Raw genomic sequence first — 16,367 nt, forward strand, 5'->3', positions numbered from 1 at the left:
TAACTCTGTCCCCACCTCCAGTAATTGACAGTCAACAGACCTTGATAAGCATTGAACCAATAGATATTTACTAGCAAATAGAGATATATGATATGAAGAGATGGACCAATATATTATGAAAAGAGGAGCAGAGATGACTGAATTTTGTTTAGAACAAGGTTCAGCAAACAATGACCCACAAACCCGTGATCTTCTTTTAGTTTTACATATTTAAAGGGTTGCAAATTTAAAAATTTTTAAAAACGATCCACAATAATTGTACATATCTATAGGATACACTGTGATAATTTGACATACATACACACTACATAATGGAAATCAGGCTAACTAGCATTTTCATCTCCTTAATCATTGATCATTTTGCTGTGTTGAGAATCTTTGGCATCTTCTCTTCTAGTTCTTTATGAAACAAACTATGTTGCTGTGAAATATAGTCACCCTTCAATGCTGTGGAACACTAGAATAGTCCTCTTGGGTGTGTTTTAGTATAAAGGGTTAGATATTTTATTTATTTTTGTTACTGAGGATTGAACTGAGGGGTGCTTTAACACTGAGTCACATTCCACCCCCTGCTCCTTTTTTTAAAAAAAAATTTTGAGAACACGGTCTAAGTTGCTGAGTCTGACCTCCAAGGTGCAATCCTCCTCCTTCAGCCTCCTGAGTTGCTGGGATAATAAGCATGCACCACCTCACCTGACAAGGGTTGTAAACTTTAAAAGGAGGAAGAAAAGGTGACAGAGACTATCAGAGGTATACAAAACGATTATTTGTGAGTAAAATATTTACTTTCTGGCCCTTTACAGAAAATGTTTGATGAGGCCCAGTTTCGAACATCAGAGTTGCCCCTCTAAGTGAAGATAACATTTAACCAGAGAATTTGACAAACACAGAGTTAGAAAGATAATTCCCTGAAAGTTTTGTTAGAGAAAATTTGAAAACTATTTTAGTCAAAGGAAGGTTTTTATTGGAATCTGGCTCCTTCTCCAGGTAGAGAGAAAGGGAAGTCTATTTAAAGGGCATGTTGCTAAAAATAAGTTTCGTCTGCTCTTCTGGATCCTCTTTCTTCAGATTCCTGTAATATGTGGCTGGTTTGACTTTAACATGCTACCATCTTATTTTCACTTTTCTGAGCCACAGTACTGATAACAGTAGCAGCTGTTATTGACTGTGGAGGTACATGGTGGCAGGCATCCTGCTCAGTACTTCCAACCCCTTCCTCTATGTAATCCTAACTACTCTGCAGGATGCAGACTGTGGTCCTGAGTCTTACAAAGGGCAGCGATGGCCAGGGGAATGGAGTGGGCTGCCTGTGGTGGTGCAGCTGGTGATCCTTGAGCCCAGAACCCACCAAACACCATCTGTTTTACAACTGGGCTCTTCCTTTCATGGTTCCCGTCAGCACAGGCTCCTCGCTCTTCCAAGGAGGGGTAGTCCATTTCCTTTGTTGCTTTATCACCAATTAAAAACTTTCCCCAATCCCTCCAAAAAAAAAAAAAAAACCACCAACTTTCCCCAAGGGCTGGAGTTGGAGCTCAGTGATAGAGCACTTGCTTAGCACGTGTGAGGCAGTAGGTTCTATCCTCAGCACCACATAAAAATGAATAAGTAAAATAAAGGGATTGTGTCCATCTACTAAAATAAAAATATTTTTTAAAAAACTCTGTAATCCTAACTATTCTGGAGCCTGAGGCAGGAGGATCACAGCTTGGGCAATTTAGTGAGACCCTGTCTCAAAAATAAAAAAGGCTGAGGATGTAGCTTAGTGGTAGTAGAGTCCCCCTGGGCTCCATCTCTAGTACTGCAAAACAAACACAAAGCAAAACCAAAACAATACTAATATATTAAAAGAAAAGCTAGGGTTGGTGTTATGGCTCTGTGGTAGAGTGCCCCTAGGTTCAATCCCAAATAGAAGAAGAAGAAGAAAAAAAAGCTTTTCCCATCTCTCTATACCCTTTCCCTTTGATTTCATCCTCTCTGCTCTGAAAGTTACGATCATAGTTTTTAATTTCCTTAAAAATTCAGTGTATTGGGGACATCTCCCTAATATACCACTCAACTTGTTGAGCAGAATTGAAGGATGATAGTTCCTTGCTTTCCCCTCATCTGCTTCATGTAATTTTTGATAACTCCATTGCACTCTAATTTTCTAAATTTATTGCCTTAATTTCTTCAGCTGAAGACAGATTTTAAATGAGTTTAATAGCGCAGCCATTTCAGAGGCATCGTTAATTTCACATTTTCCTTCCCGGGTGGAAAGACTCATTTTTCTTCCATTCCTCCTTTCCCAGCCTCCAAAGACAGCATTCGAGAAGCTCTCCTTGTTCTCTCTGGTGCCTCTGTGCCTTGGACAGGGAGGTTTGCTAGCAAAACCACTAGGCTCAGAACCAGGAGACCAGGGATCAGTGACAGCAGATATTCGTCCACTGTCAAGGTTCTGGGCGAGTCACTGTCCTTTCTGGGGCTCAACCTCTTCTTCTGGTAAAGCTGAGGGGTTGGATTCCATATCTGATTTCTAATGTTGGTTCATCTGCCCCTGTGTCTGGATCAGCCATGGCATGGTTAGGAGACAGAACTCATGCTAGTGACTTTGGAATAAAATATTAATGGGGTAAGTGAAATATTTTTAGAAAGTATCACTAAGAAAGTGAAAGCATCGAGCAGCTACCACCACTAGGGCTGCAGAAATCAAGAGAAGGGATTGGAATTATTGTAATTTGGCAGCTCAGAGAAGGTGCCCCAAGGAGTGGCAGCTCAGATTGCAGAAGAGGGGCCCCAGCTGGCTGGTGCTGGTGTGGGAGAGGAGGGTGGGGCACACTGTGGCTTCTATTCATTGCATTCAGCTGCTGCCTTGGAAAGGCATTGCTGCTGCCAGGGTGAAGAAGTAATCTCGGTAAGTCTTAGTTTTTTAGGAAAAGAAAGCACAGTTGCTTTCTTCCTCCTCCATGGTTGGAGCCTCTGTCTCATGTCCTATTGGCAGATCCTTGTGGGGAGCAGCAGGCAAAGTCAGAATCTAAAAGTAGGGTCTAGAAGGGTGGCTTTTACTTGTCAAACAGAGGTGTTGAAGATTGCCTTACTGGAGTAAAATAAAAATGAATTTTTATTGGATTATAATGTTTTTCTCCAAGTTGGGGGCCAAGGTAGAGCAGGTAGAGATTGGTTCTTAGCCAATCTCTGGACTACACCTTTAATTTTTCCCTTTCTTTCCCTCCAATTTATGGACTTATGCAAGCATCCATTTGTGTACCCACACATGGCATACATCCATACATGGGCATGTTTTTTCTCCTCTTTCTCTTCTCTCTCTCTCTCTCTCTCTCTCTCTCTCTCTCTCTCTCTCTCTGTCTCTCTCTCTCTCTCTCTGTCTCTCTCTCTCTCCGACACATACATACAGAGCCATTTATCATTTTTATGTTATGGCCTCTTTTCTACACTTCAGCCTCAGTCCCTCATTGGGTTCTCCCACATGAGCTATGCTTTGCTTACACTACACTATACTAGTAGTTGCCCAAACGTATCAGGCTTTCCTTGTGCCTTCCTGTCTTTGCACTTGCCATCTGCCACTTCCCTGAGTGCACCCCCCCCCCAATCACTGAATGGAAACTTAGGTTTTGTTTTTCCTTCAAGAATAACTCAATGACTCTCTTGGGAGCCTTCCCACAATGAGTGTGATATATCTAAGTTATGTTCCTTCTCTGTCTTAGTAACAATTGACACATACCTTTATTGGAGCACTTTTTCTCACTTGGTGATAATAATTATACATTTAATTGTTTATCTCCTTGGATGAAAGGAAGCCACTTAGCAAGCAGTCCTGAAGTTGAGCAAAGAAAGAATGAATTAATATAGAGCTGAGAAATCTGGTACTATTAGTACCATTAGTACTATAAAGATCAATAAAGTGTAATAGTTAAAGCATGGAGTTGGTTATTTGAAAAGACAAACAATGTTATTTGTTGACAAACTTAGTTCAACTAAGAAAAAGAGAGAAGACTTAAATGAAATCACAAATGAGAGAGGAGACATTATAAAAAGTATGAAAGATCATGAGAGTAATGTGAACAATTTTACAGAAACAAATTGGATAACTCAGAAGGGATGGATGAATTCCCAGAAATATACAATCTGCCAAGTCAGAATCATAAAGAAATAAAAAAACCTGAAAGACCAAACATGAGTAAGAAGTTTGAGTCTGTATTCAAAGACATCTCAACAAAGAAAAACACAGGACCAGATGGCTCCATTGGCAAATTCTACCCAATATTTGAGGAAAAATTAATGCCAATCCTTCTCAAACTCTTTCAAAAAATTGAAGAGGATGAAACACTTCCAAATTCATTTTACAAGGCCAGCATTACTCTGATACTAAAGCCAGACAAATACACTACAAGGAAAGAAAATTATAAGCCAATATTACTGATAACATAGATGCAAAAATTCTCAACAAAATACTAGCAAGTCAAATTCAACACCACATTAAAAGGATCACACACCATGATCAATTGAGATTTATCCCTGAAATGCAAGGATGGTTCAACAAATGTGTGTCAATAAACACTGTATACCACATTAACAGAATGAAAAATAAAAATCATAAGATCATCTCAACAGCTGCAGAAAAAGCACAAAATTAAACATCTTTTCATGATTAAAATCTTTCTGAAAATCAGGTATAGAAGGAACGTACCTCAAAATAACGAAGACTGTATATAACAAACCCAGGGTTAATATCACACTCGATGGTGAAAAGTTGAAAATCTTTCTTCTAAGATCAAGATCAAGGTGAGAATGCCCATTCTTACCTCTTCTGTCAAACACAGTATTGGGATTTCAAGCCAGAGCAATTAGACAAGAAAGAGAAATAAAAATTATCAAAATGAAAAGGAGGATGTAAAATTGTTTGCAAATGACATGATCTTACATACAGGAAACTCTTGACTTCACCCAAAACTGTCAGAACTTATAAACAAATTCATTAAAGTTGCAGGATGGGAAACTAACAGGCAAAAATCAGTATGATTTCTAAATACTAACAGTGAACTATCTGAAAAAGGAACCAAGAAAACAATGCCATTTATAATATCCTCAATGGGAATAAATTTAAGGAAATGAAAGATCTATACATTGAGAACTACAAAATATTGAAATACAAAATATTGAAGAAGAAGCATATAAATGGAAAAGTACCCTGTGTTTATGGATTAGAAGAATTAATGCTGTTAAATTAAAAAGACACCAAATAGACAAAGCAATGTTGAGCTAAAAGAACAAAGCTGAGGACTGAGGGTGTAGCTCAGTGGTAGAGCTCTTGCTCAGCATGCAGAAAGCCCTGGGTTCCACTGCAAAACAAGACAAAAAACCCCCAAATCTTATGGCATCAACACTACCTGATTTCAAATATAGTTTGATTACTGTAGTAATCAAAATAGCATAGGATTGACATAAAATATATAGAGACCAATGGAAGAAATTTATGGTTAATTGCTATATGATCAATTTGCCAAGAAAATACAACAAAAAGTCCAACCTCTTCCAATCAATGGAATTGAGAACACTGGATACCCTCATGCAGAATTAAAGTGGACACACCTCACATTATATTCAAATTATGTTACATTCCCTTAAGAAGACTAAACATTGATTATAGCTCCCAGAAGCGTCTCTATGGATGTGTAATATGATAGTCGACCCCGTATGCAATCGCTCTTTTACACTTGTACCATATCCTTCCTTCCCAACCTTTCCCCTACGGACGGTGCCACTCTTTACGTTGAAAATTCTCTCTCCTTAAATATCACCCCTAGGGTGAGGACTTTTTTTTTTTTTTGTACAAACATTTTTTCTTGATTCAAAGTAAAATTACAGCCTTTTGTTTGAGAATTAGGCATTTAAAACAATCGTCTTTAAGAGGGGAACATCTGTCTTAACTTCAGTTCATCTGTGTTGGTTTGTGTACACAGATGTAAACCTGGTGAGGTTATTGTTGTTGGACTAACATTTGTAAAAGGTCATATTTGTATAGAATTGTTAATTTTCCATGAATATCTTGTCACATTTCTTTTTTTGTGTCTATGATATAGAATTTCTAGGATGGGTAAAAAGGGGCATTGGATTTTCTAAACATCAAATGGTCTCTAATGTCTTATCTTTTCTCTCCATCTTCTCCCCTTCTTTCTCTGTCTTACAGGACTGATAGTCTACCTAGGAATGATGGCGGGGGCCTTCATTCTGGGGGGCCTGGCTGATAAGCTGGGAAGGAAGAGAGTCCTCAGCATGTCTCTGGCCATCAATGCCTCCTTCGCCTCCCTCTCCTCCTTTGTGCAGGGATATGGAGCCTTCCTCTTCTGCCGACTCATCTCAGGCATAGGGTATGACTCAGAGACCTTGGGCTGGCCCCTCTGAGACCAAGGGTCTAGGCACTTGGGTTCTCTAGCTATGTGTGCTACCTCCAGAAAGCTCTGGATTGTTTGTGATTGACTTTCAAGACACCATATTAAGGTTGAACATTAGGAAAAAATAAGGGTTAGGGCTAGCAATTGTCAAGTCAGTGTATAAAGTCAAAAGATTGCTTCCCATAGGTAGAGAGGAGCTGCCTGGCTGGTCTGTCACATTCCTGGGTTATTTCACCACAGGGCCTAAGGGTGGGGTTTGAGGTGACTTGGTTCCTGTTATGACCATTTTCAGTATATAACTTGATTCTCTCTTTCTGGCATTTTCCTTTCTGCAGCATTGGAGGCTCTCTGCCGATTGTTTTTGCCTATTTTTCTGAATTCTTATCTCGAGAGAAGCGTGGAGAACATCTCAGTTGGCTGGGCATCTTCTGGATGACTGGGGGCATCTACGCATCTGCCATGGCTTGGAGCATCATTCCACACTATGGTGAGTCATAGGCTTAAAAAATGCCCAGGGGGCCCTGTTTCTATGGTACCTGCACCCAAACAACCTTTCCTGTTCTCAGCTTCATTCCCAGTATTCACACAAGGTTGGTTCCTATATGTGACTTTGATCTTCCTAAGGAACTAATGCTACAGACATATTGTTAATTTCAACGTCCATGACCTTTTACACATAGTATACTCTGTCCTCCCTCTTTACCTCTGTTCCTTTTTATCTCCCCCTTTTTTATCCTTCTTTTTATCTGAAAGGATTTCACACTTCATGTCCTCCAGCCAGCCCTTCTCCCTCCAGGGTTAGACATTGGTAACCCCATTTTATAGATGACAGATGTAACAAAAGCCAAGAGCAGCCCTTGTCCAAGGTCATGCCCCTGGCTGAAGGTGGGGCGGGGGTTAGGATGCCAAGCCTCCTTCAGGTGCAGGACACTTGCACACTTTCCACTCTGATACCTGCTGTCATTCTTGTTTGGCTGCACAGTGAAGCAGCCCTTGGAGACAAGGTCATGGTTTTAGCTGGGACAATTTTATTACCCTGGATAGTTATAAAAACTGTATTCTGTAAATAGAGATCTGCCAACATTAACATTTACGATTGATTTTCTCAACAGTAAATTAGGGAGGAGGCAGCAGTTTTGAATTTTATTATGAATATAACTGGTCACGCCATCAGCATCCTTCAAAATCATTTTTGGTAAACCATGGATTATGAGTCTCATCTTTGCCATGATTTAGAATCCTGAGGACCCTTAGCTAACCTTGTCCCTGAAGATAACCAACACTTACCTCCCATTCACCTTCTTGTTTTATACCTGATACTCTCAGCTAGGTGTTCTGAGATAATGGAGGCTCGATTGTATATCTTTTTAGAAAGCTTTAAAGCAAACAATACCTACTGTATTAGTCTAAGGTGATATTGGGTGCGTTACTGCAATAAACTGATAGGCCCTGAAATCCCAGTGGTTTAATACAATAAAAGTAAAGTCTGACTGTTCTTTCGGTCCTGTTGGTGGCTCTGCTCCATCAGTAATTCTGGGGCTCACACTCTGCCATCATGCGATGACACCTTCTTTAACACATGGCTCACAAGGTCTCTGGTTTGGAAAGAGAATATGAGCAGTTGTATGTTTTTATGTTGGTGTTTTAAAAGTTAGGCCAGGAAGTAGAGCACAACGTCTCTGCTCATACTCTACTGGCCCCACAATTGTGATATGACCACACATGCTATTGTAATGGCAGTGGGAAACAGTCTAGCTGTGTGTGCAGAATGTGGGGGAAAAGGGTGTGAGAACATCATGTAGCCTTTGCTATATCTACTATTTAAGAACCTGTTGAGTTTTGTCTCAGAAACAGAGAAGAAATATGAACAAGAATAGTGAAATAAAGATTGAAGAATTTCTAGCTAATTCTGACACTAGGCAGTTCTCTATAATTTTAGGCACATAATTGTATACTCCTAATATCAGGTTCTGCATTCTACCCTTTACTCAAATGTATTGTTTAATTTTCCTTGTGAGAAATTGCCTTTTTTATTTTTTTTTTTGTTACAATCCTTGACATAACATCACTTCCTCTGTTAACTGCTCCAAATGTGTTAAAACTAAGAAATGATTACCACCTTTAAATGAAGTGATTGAAAAGCCTTTAGAGGGAGGGGAAAAATTGAATGAAATTCAAATCAATATAGTGGTGTTATGTGATATGGGACAAGTCACTCCATCTTTTCAGCCTTTGTACCTTCACCTATAAAATAGAGAGAGGGAGAGAAGGGAAAAGAACTGACTGTAGGATCATTATAGGATCATGGAATCACATGATGGAAGAATGTGAAGTTTCATCAATTCCTGGAATGCAAAGGAGTGTTGAGAACATTTTCAATATGGTTCCAGTACTTGGCTGTCTTCCTTCGGGGAAGCAATAGCTACTCCAGGCTTTCTGTTTGCATACTGTCCTTGTACAAAGGAAGCAGCCCTCGTCTTCAAGCAATGAGTGAAAGTCTTTGACTTCCCTTTAATTGGATCATGTGCCCACCTCAACCATCAATATACCACAGAGAATGCACCTCTTGAATGGTTTAGATATAATTTCTCATCCCTGGAATTGGGGGTGGGGTCAGTCTCACGTCACGTCCCGTAGTAGGAAAGGAAGGCCAGGGTGGGTGTTGTGAAGGCAGGCGATAATCCATGGTAGTCACTACAAACTAGAAATTATACTTATTAATAAGTGCCTTATTTCTAAGAAAGCATTGAAAGCAATCATGTTGGATTGAATGAGAGCCCATGGTAGAGGGACCGCATGGTTGCTGGCTGACCACTGCTATTTTGAGGGCAGAGCTTGTGGTTAAATATTTTACCTCAAGTGGACAGGATGTAACCCTGTTTGTATGACTTATAAAATCTGTGACTTTGACACTTGTATTTGAAAATAGAGGCTTAATCAAATAGCCATTAGCTTGGTGAAAACCTATTTTAGAAATATGATGGACTAGAATTACAATATAACAAGAGAGATTATTTATTTTAAGCCTCCTTTTACTAGGACCAGATGTTTTTGTCCACAGGGAACCAGACATGTGATGATATTTCTCAATGTGCTTAAGTTATTAATCCTCTAACAAATGCAAGGGTGACTACAAAAAGGAGACTGATGTTTGTGTACAGCTTGTGTAACCCACATAATTGCTTTTGCAAGAATGAATGATGGGAGGTCTTGGCACCAGAAATTTGAGTGACTGACTCATTGAGTGAGAAAATTACGAAACTCAGAATGTTTTCCTGGGATCTCATGGGCATAGCCCAGAAAAAGATAGATATATTATGGAAGATTAATTCTCATTGTAGCCAGCATCACCAGATGTTTGTGAAATCCTGACAGAAAAGTAGGGCAAGCTAAAAGATCAGTGAACAGAACAATCCCTGCCTCCAAATTAATATTGTTCCAAATATTTGGAGGCAATTCACCATTTAATTTTATTCAATTTAAGGTCCCAAGGATGTGCCTAATGAATGCAATAAATGCAGATTACTGAAGTCACCCTAAAAACCACAGAGGCATGAGGGATAATGGATTTTGGATAATTTACACATATTATCATAAAGAAAAACAATTTCTGAGGCATAATACTTTATAAGCATACCTGCTTCTGCTCCCTTTCCTAGTTATCCATCTAAGTTTGACTACCGTGCAGTTCTAATCAACATTACTTCTAATGATGCTAGAGTAGTTTTTGGACATGAGCTGAGAATGTGTCAGTATTGCTATGGTTTTTATCTTCCTCTTTCTAGTGTTACTCCCAGGAGAATGGAAGGGCTTTTTAATTAAAATTAAAACAAATAAACAAAGCCCTGTGAGATGAAAAGCAACCAAGCTGTGCAAAATCTGATTGTGTTGGATGGGGTATGTTCTCTGTTGCTGGGTCGGAATGTGCTTGAGTGGCCACAGCCCCACATTTTGCTCCCTGGTTTCTTTCTTCTTAGTCCTTTAATTGTGCAGAGTAGGAAATACCCCCCAGGGGGCAGCCCATATTGTTTAGGAGTAAACAAACTGTGGCAAACAAGTAGAAGCCCAAGGGGGAGCCAATGAAAATTCAAGAGGTTAGTTTCCCCCACTGGAATAAGTCAGAAAGTATAGTTTTAAGTAAAAGAACTAGAACTTATATATCCAAATAATTATTACCCTCTAAAATTTAGGAATGGATGTATTTATGTAGTTTTGATTTACAAAAATACTGTTTGAATTGTCTTTGGAGATGCGTTGAGTGGGATCATTTTATTTTATAATCTCAGGATTTTCTTTTTTTAAAAAATTATTTTGCTGATCTTTGCTGAAGTTCATTCATTTTGTATATTTTATTCAACATCTTTGGCACTAAATGTCATTCAGCTATTTTGAAAACAGCAGTTGAATTTTTCATGGGTTGTTAGGAGGTTTGCTCTTAGTAGATTTGTGGAAGTACTATTACCTGCCTTCTACAGTTGGGAAAACCCATCGTTATCATTTGGTGTGATAAATTCAGGATCTGAACTCTGATCTAAATGATTGTAAAAGTCCAGGGTCTTCCTATTGTGTTATGGCTCCTCAGAAGAGGAAAGTTAGCTATCCATGAGGTATTAAAAAATAATGCTTGAAAGTAACTTCTGAATATGAATTTTAGCAATACTTTGTAGAATGATAGTTGCTTTCCTTTTCAGTGATGGTGAACTTTATTTGAGTGAATCAGTCCACTTTATTATAAAAAGTATATATATATATATATATATATATATATATATATTACATATAATACAGTGTTTTTAAAAGTGTGGTCCCTAATTCTTTGCATTGAAATCACCTGGAGCTGGTATTGCCTTTTTAAAAATAATATATATATATATATATATATATATATATATATATACAAATATTACAGATATATAATGTATATATATTTGTAGAATGGACACAATTATAATTTTATTTATTTTTATGTGGTGCTGAGGATCGAACCCAGTGCCTCACCTGTGTTCTACCACTGAGCTACAGCCCCAACCCTGGCATTACCTTTTGACCTGGGTGAGAGGCATCCTTAAGCCCTGGGCCACAATAAGACCTCTTTGGTCTTCCGATAAAATGAGGGGTTCCTTGGGCCTTGACTTCCTGCTCCTGATCAGATCATGCTATGAACAATCAGGATCCAGACTTCCTACTAAATTCAAGGGATCAAGGCAAGAGTGTTCTTCTTATCATGGTGGTGTGTCCCTACATGTTGGCACGGAGCCCCTGTTCTGCAGAGGAGCTGGAGGAGAAAGAGAAGTTCTTCTGGCAAAAGTGGATGTAATTCTGGGCCGGGCCATCTTGTCAAAGCAGGTGGATAGAACATCTTTTATGTAAATTCATTCACTTGAAATTTAGCACCCATATAGAAATATGGGGTTTTGTTTCTACTTGTACTCTTATCTAAGGCTTGTAAATGTCAGGCCATCTAGACCTAGGGATTTGTCCAAATGCAGAGGATTCCCAGGTTCTATCCCAGAATTAGGATTCATAAACTTTGGGGGTGCCGCTGGGGAGGTGGCATGTTAACCAGCTGCCCAGGCCGTACTGTGGTACCCTCAAGTTGAGAGCTGGTGCTTCTGAGTTCAGTCTTCTGCGGTGGAAAGACTGCCGGAAATCCTCTGCTTCTTTACAGGCTGGGGGTTCAGCATGGGGACCAATTACCACTTCCACAGCTGGAGGGTATTTGTCATTGTGTGCGCTCTGCCTTGCACCGTGTCCATGGTGGCCCTGAAGTTTATGCCAGAGAGCCCCAGGTTTCTGCTAGAGGTGAGTCTGTGCCTCCTCATGGCACAAAAGCCACATCCTTGCTTCTTTCAGCCCTGGTTCCACTCCTCACCTCAGTGCATGCTGCAAACCTACCCATGTGGGCCAATGTTAGCCCATAACTGACAGTGGCTTCCCTCCTGTTGGTGATTGGGGCATGCTGTGGGTTTATGGTCCATGGATACTTCAGGGCCCAGGAGGTCATGAAGTGCAGCTCAGGAGCCCTATCTGAGGCTGGGCAGTGGTAGGGGCAGCTCCTGAGCTGCCTGGTGGTGCCCACTCCCCATAGAGGTCCTGGTTGAGGAGGCTCTTTAAAGCCGTGTGCTGTTTTTCCTATGTTGTTGCAGTGAGCTCCGTGGGAAACCTCTTCACTGCTCCCAGGGCCTTCAGGACTCTTAGCTATGCAGGCCCCTCCCCACTGGAAAACTGCCCTTTGGTCCTGAGAGACGTCTGTAGGAGTCTTCCAAGTTTGGGGGGATTCTTTGTGCTTGCAGTGGTCAGTTAGAGCAGGAGCTGTCAAAGGGGCAGAAGGACTCTGAGGCTTCCACAGAACAAGTCCTTTTATCTGCCTGCTTCTGGAGCTTTCTGCACAGTGATCCTCCACACTGAATTTCCTCCTGCCTCCCATTGATCAGGCAGATGCAGCGGGGAGTCATCTTGAAATTCACCCTTTCTTATGTATTTGTTTTTGGGGGGCAGCTATAATAAAATGCCACAAATGGAATGACTTAAAATAACAAACTTATGTCACAGATCTGGAAGCACAAGGTGCCAAATCAAGGTATCTGTAGGGCCAGGCTCTCTCTGAGATCTGCAGGGGAGCATCCTTCCAGATTCTAGTGGTCTACAGGCAATTTTGCTCAGAATGTGGCTTCATTTGCAAAGAGGGTTTCTGCAGATGTAATTACCACATTCTGAGGTACTGGGTTGAGGACTGCAACCCATAACATGTAGCTTCTTTGATTTATCTACTCAGTGAGGAACATGGCTCTTACCTCTTGGTCTAGTCAATGTTATAAAAAACTGCAAGTATTATTCCTAGTAGGTGATGATAGTAATAATACCAGGCATCTGCACCGTGAAGCACAACTTTATTCTCCTTCCAAGATGGTCTGGGGATGGAAACTTGTCTTAGTCTTTCCCAAGTCATTCCTAGTATAAAAAGTTGGTGTCCAATCCCTCTGACCCAGGCCTCAGTACCCTCTATTATCCTCCATAGACCTAATGAACAGAAAGCATATTCAACGATGGATTTTCTTGTCTCTTTCCTTGGTTTTACCAGATGGGCAAACATGACGAAGCCTGGATGATTCTTAAGCAGGTCCATGACACCAACATGAGGGCCAAGGGGACCCCAGAGAAGGTGTTCACGGTGAGTGTGCAGTTCCTGAGCCAACATGGGGGTCACACTGCTTCTGTGAGGTTTGCTCATGACTAAAAATAATTTTATTATACAAGCACATAACTGAAATTTGTCAAAAGAAAAAAACCCCTGATAGTCCTGTCACTTTGTCATAATTATTCTTTGTATTGTAATAGTATCTTTCTAGGTTTTTCCCTGGTTAGTGTTGTTTAAAAAAAAAGAGATAATAGCAAAAACTAGCTCTATTTGTGTGGGTGTAAGCATACATGTGCATATTTACATATACATAGTTAGCAGCGCTCATAAGCATTTTATATGTTGCCTCATAGTATTCATAACACTCATCTTAATGCATGTTAATGTTAGGAACGTTAGCACGATTTTCCTAAATGTCCCTAAAATGTTTGAGTTTTATTTACCCTTTTAATTACCTTGTTTCTGCAAATGTTATTGCAATGAAACTTCACAGGCATATAATTCTCCCCTTCGTTTTCTGAGTTTGTTTTCTAAGAGTAGATTCCTAGAAAGAAAATGACTGGTTCATAGTGCATGGGTATTTTTACAGTTTGTGAGTTATATCTCCAAATTATATTCCATTGGGGTTATGCAACTCTATGGTGCCACCAGAAACAGGGTATCCATTTCTCTACACATTTACCAGCATTGGTCCTTAGCCAGTGTTGTTTCTTGCTAAGATGTCGTGTTGCAGAGATGCTGTGCTCCTGCCTGCTATGCTCTGTGCTCTGTGGCCAACCACAAGGAATGCCTGTGCCAGGCAGCTCTGTGCACCTGTTCCTGTAACTTCCTTTAAGCCCTACTTCAAACCCCTTTCCTCAGGAAGCCTTCCTGGATGAACTCCCACCTACTTCTGATTCAATGCTTTTGATTCTTTGGCTTCCATAATTTAAGTCTAGAGTAAAATGTTTGTCCTTGCTTAAAACTCCTGATTCTCAGGTGGAATCCCAGGATGGCTAAGCATCTGCATCCGGAGCCAGGCAGTGTGGGTCCAAATCTTGTCAGTTTTAATATTTTTTAGCTGTGTGGCCTTTGGCAAAGCACTCTCCGTACTTGTTTCATCATTGGGAAAAGCAAGAAAATAGTATCTGTAAACATGTAAAATAGTATCTGTCAACAATAGTATCTGTAAAAAAATGTTATTATTAAAAAGGTTATGAATGTTTTTCATAAATTAATTCAAGTTATAAACTATTAAAAATTGCTTGAAGGCATATTTCCCCAATTCCAGTGCTCCTAAAATATCTAAAATATGGGATTAATAGTTTTATCACAAATATTATTAAGATGTAGAATTATCAGAAATACCCCAAATGAAAGATGTTAATGGCTCTCCCAGTCTTCCATCCCCCACTCCTCCCTCTCAGTGATGGATTTTACATAATACCACAGCTGGGCTCCAGGTCACTGGGGGCTGGCCATACTTGGCTCATTCCCGCATCCTCCCACTGCCACCCCATCCCCCAGCCTGGGAAGTCCAAGTTTCTCTCCAAGCTCCTGCTTATTCCTGGGAAATGTTTCCCTGGTCATTCATTTCTGCCTCCAACCTCTGAGTCCACATCAGCTGGATTGATTTTGCATTATATCAACTGGGTATAAAACACAGACAGACAGACAGACACACATGTGCACACACACACCCTACCACCACCACTACCAACACCACCCACACCTAGCATCTGTGAATTTAATAGCCTTACTGAGAATTTAAGGATAACAGAAATTACAACAGAGGACACAGTCTTCTTCACCCCATCCTCTCTCCTCTTTCCTCCGTTAATTTTTTGGGGGTTGGGGAATCTCCCCTTTCCTTTCCCTTGCTCTCTTTTTCCTTGTGGATTCAAGCAACTTCTCCTAGCGCGTGTCTATAGTTGCTGGTCCTTCAAGTATGAGCCCATCTCCCTGATATTTCTTTTACCTCAAGAAGTACACTAACATTTATTCCATGCATGGTCTCTCCTCCTAAGAGGGGTTCTGATAGATAAATCCTATCTGCCTCATTTTGCATGTTTTCCCTCATCTTTCCCCAGGGAACTAGTGGCTCTTCCTGTCCCTCATCTTACACTTGGTCCCTGGTATGGTAGCTACTCCATAGCAGTATACTCCCGGGGCCTTCTGTCTTTTACTTCTGGAAGGACCCCTTCTAAACCAACCAGTTCAGCTTGTCCTCCTGGAAACTCCTTATTAGAGAAGTGATCCTGTATTCTCTCTTGGCAACTTCTTCTAATGTCTTAAGAGATAAACTTCAGCATGTTGAAATCTTAAAGAGTTTATTTGAGCAGAATGTGATTTGGGTAGATCCAACTCAGAAGTGGTTTGGAACTCCACAGGAGGAGCAAGGAGAAAAGCTATCACAGGTGAACCTGGAAGCAGATTAATTAAAGCTTGAGCAATTGCCTTATTTATTTGGACTTTCCTGGTGGGAAATACGAGATAATGTAACTAAAGTCAGTTGAGTGCCTCTCAGTGGCAGAGCTTAAGTATAATTTTCTCTTAAATTCGGAGTTAGGTTCAGTTTGCTTGTGTTGGAGCCCAGAGCATTAGCACTGCCTAATCCTAATGGCCTCCCATTTAATTATGTTAGCAAATATAAGCAGCCTAAGGTTGAAGCATGAGATCTTAGCCTGCAAATCAATAAAACTCCAATTTCCAAAGGCAAAAGTTAAGCCTTTTACTTCTGGACCAGAGTTCCTTATGTCAGGAATGGGATCTAGGGAAGAAAGCTCAGGAAGAAATCAGAGATGAGGGGTCCGGGATTGTGTTTTGTCCCAACAAGCATGTAAATTCCTAGGTCCTCAGAG

General features: G+C 40.3%; 1 protein-coding gene across 3 annotated transcripts in view; it reads left to right on the forward strand.

Moving 5' to 3' along the window:
• Sv2b (synaptic vesicle glycoprotein 2B) overlaps positions 1-16,367 on the forward strand; it is a 60,804-nt gene that overhangs the window by 18,608 nt on the left and 25,829 nt on the right. For 2 of the 3 annotated variants that reach the window (XM_077799836.1, XM_077799837.1), the window contains exons 2-5: positions 6,185-6,365; positions 6,725-6,876; positions 12,058-12,191; positions 13,471-13,560. In XM_077799836.1, the coding sequence (XP_077655962.1) occupies positions 6,185-6,365; positions 6,725-6,876; positions 12,058-12,191; positions 13,471-13,560 (557 nt within the window). The remainder of the gene's footprint in view (positions 1-6,184; positions 6,366-6,724; positions 6,877-12,057; positions 12,192-13,470; positions 13,561-16,367) is intronic. The other variant, XM_077799838.1, reaches the window with a different exon arrangement.

The sequence above is a fragment of the Urocitellus parryii genome, chromosome 6 (assembly GCF_045843805.1).
Source record: "Urocitellus parryii isolate mUroPar1 chromosome 6, mUroPar1.hap1, whole genome shotgun sequence".
NCBI classification, from domain to species: Eukaryota; Metazoa; Chordata; class Mammalia; order Rodentia; family Sciuridae; genus Urocitellus; species Urocitellus parryii.